Here is a 7,650-nt window from a genome sequence, read left to right on the forward strand (position 1 = left end):
TGCCCAGCTACCACCAATGACCGCCCTGACAGGGAACACAACCGACAGTCCCTGATGGAGCAGGAGAAAGGTGGGGTACAGAACTCAAATTCTAGTAAAAAGACCAGACTTAATGGTCTGACTGAGACTGGAGGAACCCCGGAAAGCATGGGCCCTGGATTCTCCATCCGCCCAGAGCTAAAAAATTTCTGAGGCCAACTCTTCAGACAAAGATTGGACTGGACTGTGGGACATAAAATGATACTTATGAAGAGTGTGCTTCTTAGCTCAAGTAGATACATGAGACTAAACAGGCAGCTTCTGTCCGGAGGTGAGATGAGAAGGCAGAGAGGGTTATAGTGTGCTGTCCCAGTATAGGGAGAGCAATTAGGGTCTCATAATAATGTATGTATAAATTTTTGTATAAGATACTAACTTGAAATGTAAACTTTCACTTAAACTACAACAATAAACAAAGTGCTAAGTTCAAAAAAAAAAAAAAAAAAAAGAAGAGTCAGGCTGTGGTGTTAGCTGTTGAGATTTTAAGTCCCAGGAGTACAAGAGGAGCAGCTCCCTTTGGCTGGCAGCTCTGCTCTCATCCCTTTCTGCAACCCCACAACAGCTTCCACCACCTGGGCCTCAGCTATCTAGGCACTTTGTGATCTCAGCTTTGCTATCCTTTCCAGGGTGCCACATCCTCTCCCAAGCTTCTTTAAAGCTTTAACCAACTTTCCCCCACTTCCTGCCTTTATTCCTACAGTTCCTTCTGAAACGCTTTCCCTGCATACATCTGATTCCTACCCAATTACCCAACCCAGTTCAGATTCATCCTCCTCCTTGAAGCGTTACAGATCACCACATGCTGGAAGTGACCAGTCCCTCCCCTGAGTGGCCACAGCACTTTGCCTGTTCCCCTCTGGCACTGAGCATTTGATCCTCTGTCACTAGGATGAACTCCTTGAGGGCAGAGACTGGTCTGATTCAGTTCCTCTGTTTTCCCCTACAGTGCCTTGCTCTTATCGGGCACTAAGAACAAAGTGTAGCTGTCACCATCCCAAATAAGGTAAGCTAGAACGGAGGAAATCCAGCAATGGTATTAGTTTCTTGAGAACAGAGGAGCCTGTTTACTTCAGATCATATGTCCAGGCACCTGCCAATTCCAGATATCCTGTAGGGGTAACTGAGCAGGTGAAAACAAACCCCCTCCCCACACCCATCAAGGTAAAGAGAAAATCATACAAAAATAACCTGCCCTTTACCAGTGCACAGCCTTCTAGCCCCTGCCCTCCCCAGCTCCCCAGCTTGTTCACACCCTTTCACCCTCATAAGAATCACTACCCTGTAGGACAAGTATGGATCCTGACATGAGAAAGTTGAGGTGAGGGATCTAGAACTTTTCTCCAAAGAGAAAAGGCCCTGAGTGCCAAGGTGGAGCTGCTCTCAATTCCAGGAAGCATTTCATAGTCCAGAGGCCACACCCAGTGCAACTACTGTGAGGACCTTTTCCTTCCAATTGTCATCTTTGGTCTGGGCCACAAGTGCCATTCTACTCTCCCCATCATTTCTACCCCCAAACCTCCTCTCTCTCATTCAACATTCTGTCAATACATTTATTGACTGCCCCCACACACATTCATAAATACCCTGCCCTAGGAAAACTTTTATTATTTTTCCTTCGGACAGTTAGGTCAAGCACAGCACTTCACACACATCATGGGAAAGGACTTCACATCTTCAGCACATCTGCGGTCTAGCTTAGAGCTTTTGTCTCTCTGCCTCCTCCCTAAGGCTTCAGCCTGACACCTTGAATCTGGTGGGTGCTTCTTCCCACAGCCAGAGAAGCTGGGCAAATAAACAATTGGAAACAGCAGAGGGGGAGAAAGGGCAGGAAGCTTGGGAGGGATTCAGCCCAGCCCAGGAGAAAGGTTTGTTAGAGGGTGGGCTGGAAAAGTGTAAGTCTACAGAGTTGTCCAGGGCGTCTGGACCCCAGACCTAGCTCTCCCAGCCTCTCAGGCCCCTGAAGGACACAAGAGATGATTTTTAAAAAACCACTAACAGGGATGGCATTTTGTCACCTGTTAGTGTCCACCCTCACCTCTCACCATGGAGCCCATCGTCCACCAGCCTAGAAGAGCTCTGGATAGTGCTGGAAGCTCACAGGGGGCATCTGAACCCTCCTGGAGAAGAACCCAGGGCAGAGCTCACACCCCGGCCCATAGCACCAGGTTGGTGGATCTACTATTGGACCCCGACTACCCACGCGTTTCTGACCTCCTACAGTAAGGATAAGGAGCCCTTGTGGTGCAGTGGTTAAGTGCTGGGCTGCTAACCGAACAGTCTCCAGTTCGAACCCATCAGTGAATACACGGGAGAAAGATGGAGCAGTCTGCTTCTGTAAAGATTTACAGTCTCAGAAACCCTAAAGGGCAGTTCTACTTAGTCCTATAGGGTCTCTATGAGTCAGAATCGACTCGATTTGACAGCAACAGGTTTTTTTTGGACAATGGGGATAGGAGTAGGACCACCTGCCTGTGTGGGTCACTAGGTGGCAAATGAGGTCCTCACTGTGGTGGAAGCAAGTACCACAACAGCTGCAGGCGAAGGGTCACTTCCCAGAGTGCCAGGTTGAAAGTATTAACAAAGTAGCAACTGTACTAGGGTCAAGGATGAGGGTGCTAGGTGCTGAAGCTAGCTGTAGACCCAAGGCTTGAAAGCTTGGCTACAGGGAGCTGTGGCAGGAGACTCAGAGACCAGGTGAGCATCTCTTACCCCAGGTACTTGTGACGACTCCCAAATAGACTCCTTTTGCTGGTCCCTTCCAAATATTTCATTTTGGAAACATGGCAGATCCAAACCTCCCCTCTGGCCCTGTCAACTCCCAAGACCTACCTCATGCTCAGGCAACAGAATCAACCCTCTGGGGACTCCTCCTCTATTGGCCCCCAGACTGGGTTGGCCAACCGAGGGGCTCACCAAGCAGGGACATTCCCACCCACGCCAGGACCAGCCAGAGGAGATGTCCTTAAACAGAACAACTGTTGCAGGCCCAGAGACCTGAGGACAGAAAAGGTGAACTGCCTTCATCCTAAACTTGAATCCGCACACTGCCACTGACCTAGAGTTTGGATGATTCTTACAGTGTGGCCTGATCATGGTACCACTGGATGTCTCAAATCCAATTCAGTGAGAATGAGAAGGTCAAAATCCTGGCTCCAGTGGGTATCATAAATTTAGGTCAGCAAAAATTAGCAGCACTAGCCACAAGGAATATATTGATGGTGTTTCTTGCTAAACAAAACATTTATCCCTCCATTGCCCCATTTCTCACCTTTCTGACTTTCTCTCAAGCCTCCTCTCTCCTTGGAGATCTTGACCATCTTGTTCTACCCAGGAGAAAAGGGCTAGTTTGGGGCCTGGGAATCCTGAGGAAGAACACTGATCACTCAAGAAACATTTCCTAAGACTACCTATGCATTCATTTAATAAAAAAGTATTGGGCATCTCTTGTGTGCCAGGCATTGTTATAGATTTTAGAGACGTTGGTGAACCAAGATAAACTTCCTGCCCTAAACTTACACTGAGCTGGGGTGGGGGGTGGGGTGGAGGGAAATACCAGGTACAGATTCTGCTGGTACAGTGAGCACCCACCTCCACTTTATAGACCTCAGGTCTGTAGAGAGAGATATAGACACAGAGCGGCAGCTCTGAGGAGACTTCTAGCATGGAGTAGGAGAGCTCCAGGAGGAATTTCTTGGAGATAGCATTTGAGAAGGACATTGAAGGAAGGGTTAGATTTGGAGGTGCAGCTTGTACAAAGCCGAACAGCAAGAGCAAAGGCTCAAAGGCTTGTTAAGCTAGAGGCAGGTCCAGAGAACCAAGATTCCATTTCAGTTGGAGCCAAATTTCTCACCTGTGGGGAATGATCTGGTTTGAACTAGAGGAGGTCATTGTGCGATGGGTTGTGGAATAGGCTGTGGAAGAACAAATTCTTACTCAGGAGTAGAAAAGAAATGAGTTTCATTGAGGAATAGAGCAACTGCAGTCAGGGAGCATGAAGCAAAAATGCTAAATGCTTCAAAGTACAGGAGTTGAGGGAAAACTATTCATATATGAAAATTTAAGGAAACGGTAACCACAAGTCACCTAACAGTTAATCTACAGACATCCTGGAGCCAGTCTGCGCAAGTATTTTGTGAAAGTGGTTCTGCCTGTCTTTTAAGGACAAGGGCAGTTTGCACGAAAACATTTCCTTCTGTGAACAGCTAGTTTTGCCCCTCTCCCCTCATTCCCTCAGAGAAGAGCCCATTAACCCGTTACTGTGAGCTCAGCCTGAATGCTTCTCATGTTAGGGGTCTGCTAACAAGGCTCTGAACGTATTCAGATAGAAGGTTCTGGGGAGCACCTGGAGGTTTTTGGCCGGCAGGCTCAGTTATGAACTTCTGTTGGGCTTATCTGCAGGGATCCACAGGAAGCGGAGTCATCCTGGAGCGAGAGTGGGGGCGAGTGAGACACTCGGCCCTGCCCACCCACCTACTCCCTTCCCCTTTCAGAAATCCGGATGGCTGGTACGTCACCGAACTAGCGCGGGGACCGTAGGTATCTCCGCATCACGTCCCGGCACAGAGCCTTCTGCGCGGGCCGCAGACGCGCGGGCGGAACCCCTCGTAGGGGAGGGAGCACACGGTTCCGTCCGCGAAGGTCACCGCCGTGGGCCACTTTCCCTTCCTCCGCCCGGCCCGGCCTCCCGGGTACGTCTGTGGGAGTGGGGTTAGGACTGGCGCCATGGGCTTCCCTCCTCCGGGAAGGGACACTTTGGACTCGGCCTCGAAGCCTCAGTGATGGAAAGTAGTTTCGGGGGGCGTCACTGTAGGACGGCAGGCTGGAAGAGGCCGGCCCCCAGCACTCAGCGGTCCCCCAGGGCCCAGAAAAAAATGCGAGAAATGCCCTTGGAAAAGAAGACGGTACTCTAGCTTCATTCCATTTTAGAGAAAGGAGTCTTGGTGGCGCAGTGGTTAAGCAGTGGGATGCTGAGAGGTCCGTGATTCGAACCCATTAGCTGCTCTGGGAGAAAGATGAAGGGAGTCGGCTTCGTAAAGATTGTTGTGTGCCGTAGAGTTGATTCTGACTCATAGCGACCCTATATGACAGAGTAGAGCTGCCACATAGGGTTTTCAAGGCTGTAATCTTTTATAGGAGCAGTTCACCAGGTCTTTTCTCCCGTAGTTGCTGGTGGGTCCCAACTGTAGACTTTTGGTTAGTAGCCACAGCCTTGGAAACCCCTTGGGGCAGCTCTATTGGGCCCTATAGCGTCACTACGAGTCAGAATGGACTCCACGGCAACGGTTTTTTTCTTTTCTTTTCTTTTTTAACAACTTAATGTCGATCTGGTTTTGGTGACCTGTTTTGTTGCCCCTCCAGTTGTCTTATCTTGCAGTTCCGCGAGCTGTCTTGCGGCACTTCTCCTCCGTAGTTAAGATCGCCGCGGCGGCTTTGGAGCCCGAGCTCGGGTGCGTAAACTCCGGCAGTGGCTAGCAGCCCAGGAAGGGGAAAACAGGGCTTCAAACCGCTGAGTTCCAGTTCGAACCCCTGCTGAGAATTTGCATTTCCACCCCAGATATACTGACTCAGAAGCTACGTTTAAACAAGATCCCCAGGGGATTCTTCTGTACAATAAATTTTGAGAACCACTGCTCTAACAGCGGTTCTCAGAGTTGGTCCCTAACCAGAAGCATTAGCATTGCCTGGAACTTGTTAGAAATGCAAATTCTTAGTAGGGGTTCAAGCCGGCTGGGAGGGGGGGGGGAATAGGGCTAGGACTTAGGGGGCCACCAGCCTGACGTCCGCTCCTTAATCCCCTCAAGAAGGCCTACTTAGTCACCATGTCTTTTTTTTTTTAATTTGACAGATTAGTTTATTTCTTGATTTATTTTTCATTTACAAGGTTCAAAAGAATGTTCAGTGAAGTCTTCTCCCCCCATTCCTCTACAGTTTAAGTATCCCCCTGCAGAGATAGTCCATCTAGCTATAGTCTTTCCACACATTTAGCAGCTCATTAACTGAGGACTCTAGGCAGAAGTCTTCTCAAGCCTTAGAGTTTAGCATCCAGCTTACTCATTTTATAGAAGAAACTGAAGTCCAGTTGTTACCCAAGGCCAGACAGCCCGTTAGTGATGCCAGGTCGTCAAACTCCTAAGACCAAGCCTTTTCCATTGCCTTGCACTGCCTCCCCCAGGCCTGTTCCAGAAAAGCAGCATAAACACTTGGAATTTACTCCCAAAATCCAAACCCGCTGCCGTAGGGCCAATTCCAACTCATAGCGACCGATACGACAGAGTAGAACTGCCCCGTAGAGTTTCCAAGGCTGTAATCTTTATGGAAGCAGATTGCCACATCTTTCTCCTACAGATCAGCTGGTGTGTTCGAACTACTGACCTTTTGGTTAGCAGGTGAGTGCTTTAAACCACTACACCACCAGGGATCCTTTGGAATTTACTAGTCCCTGCCAACCATGTAAGGAGCCCCGGTGTCCCGGTGGTTAAGCTGTTGGCTGCTAACTGAAAAGTTGGCGGTTTGAAAATCAAAGATTACAGCCTTGGAAACCCTATGGGGCTGTTCTACTCTGTCCTATGATGTAGCTGTGAATCGGAATCGACTGGAAAGCAACAGGTGTTTGGAGGTTTTTTTGGCTCATGGTGACCCCATGTGTTACAGAAAAGTACTGCTCCATAGGGTTTTCCTGGCTGTAATCTTTACCACAGATCACCAGGCCTTTCTTCCTCGGTGCCACTGGATGGATTTGAACAGCCAACCTTTAGTTTAGTCAACAATCACAAACTGTTTGCAGCACCCATTGGGTTGCTATGAATCAGAATGGACTCAATGGCAAAGGGTTTGGTTTATTTTTTTATTTTGGCTAACCATGTGAGAACGAATTGCATTCTCAATTTACTAAGCTGTGATTGTATAGAAATGTAGCTGAGTTACTGGAGGGCAGGACTCGTATTTGTTTTAATGATCCATTTAAATGTGCCTGGGGATTTCCCAATGCTAAGTCCCCCAGCAGGTGGTTCAGTGGTAAATTCAATCCCTGGCCAATGCACCTCATGCACAGGCACCACCCACCCATCTGTCAGTGGAGGCTTGCATGTTGCTATGATGCTGAACAGGTTTCAGCAGAGCTTCCAGACTAAGACAGACTAGGAAGAAAGGCTTGGTGATCTACTTCCAAAAAATAAGCCAGTGAAAACCCTATAGATCACAATGGTCCAATTCTGTTGTGCATGGGGTCACCATGAGTCAGGGCCAACTCAACAGCTGCTAACAACAAGGTCTTCTAACAGAATACAGAGTAGCAGACGATGTAGGAGCTATAGCCAGTTCTGTGATAGGATTAAACGATTAATGATATTAGCTAACCTGGATTGATCGCTTACTATGTGCAAGACTGTTCTAAGTGCGCCTGTTAACTTATTTACCCTCACAACACTTCAGAGATAGGTGCTCTTATGGATCGGGAAGCTGAGGTACAGGGGTTAACTTGCCCCAGGTAAGACAGCTAAATAAGCAGGAAAGCCAGGATTCAAACCCAAGCATTCTGACTGCAGAACCCATGCTGTCATGCCTCAAATTACTGAAGGCAAAATCTCAGCAACCAGAGAGAAGAGGGATTTT

At 48.5% G+C, this 7,650-nt stretch overlaps 1 protein-coding gene across 1 annotated transcript in view; it reads right to left on the minus strand.

The window, feature by feature from the left end:
- The window catches only part of LOC101356157 (uncharacterized), a 24,215-nt gene that overhangs the window by 8,551 nt on the left and 8,014 nt on the right, over positions 1-7,650 (minus strand). Inside the window, exons 4-6 of the mRNA XM_012558494.2 lie at positions 4,571-4,858; positions 3,628-3,649; positions 3,308-3,362 (exon numbers count right to left, since the gene is read on the minus strand). Coding sequence (XP_012413948.2) covers positions 3,308-3,362; positions 3,628-3,649; positions 4,571-4,858 — 365 coding nt within the window. The remainder of the gene's footprint in view (positions 1-3,307; positions 3,363-3,627; positions 3,650-4,570; positions 4,859-7,650) is intronic.

Source organism: Trichechus manatus, unplaced genomic scaffold (assembly GCF_000243295.1).
Source record: "Trichechus manatus latirostris isolate Lorelei unplaced genomic scaffold, TriManLat1.0 scaffold00170, whole genome shotgun sequence".
Classification (NCBI taxonomy): domain Eukaryota; kingdom Metazoa; phylum Chordata; class Mammalia; order Sirenia; family Trichechidae; genus Trichechus; species Trichechus manatus.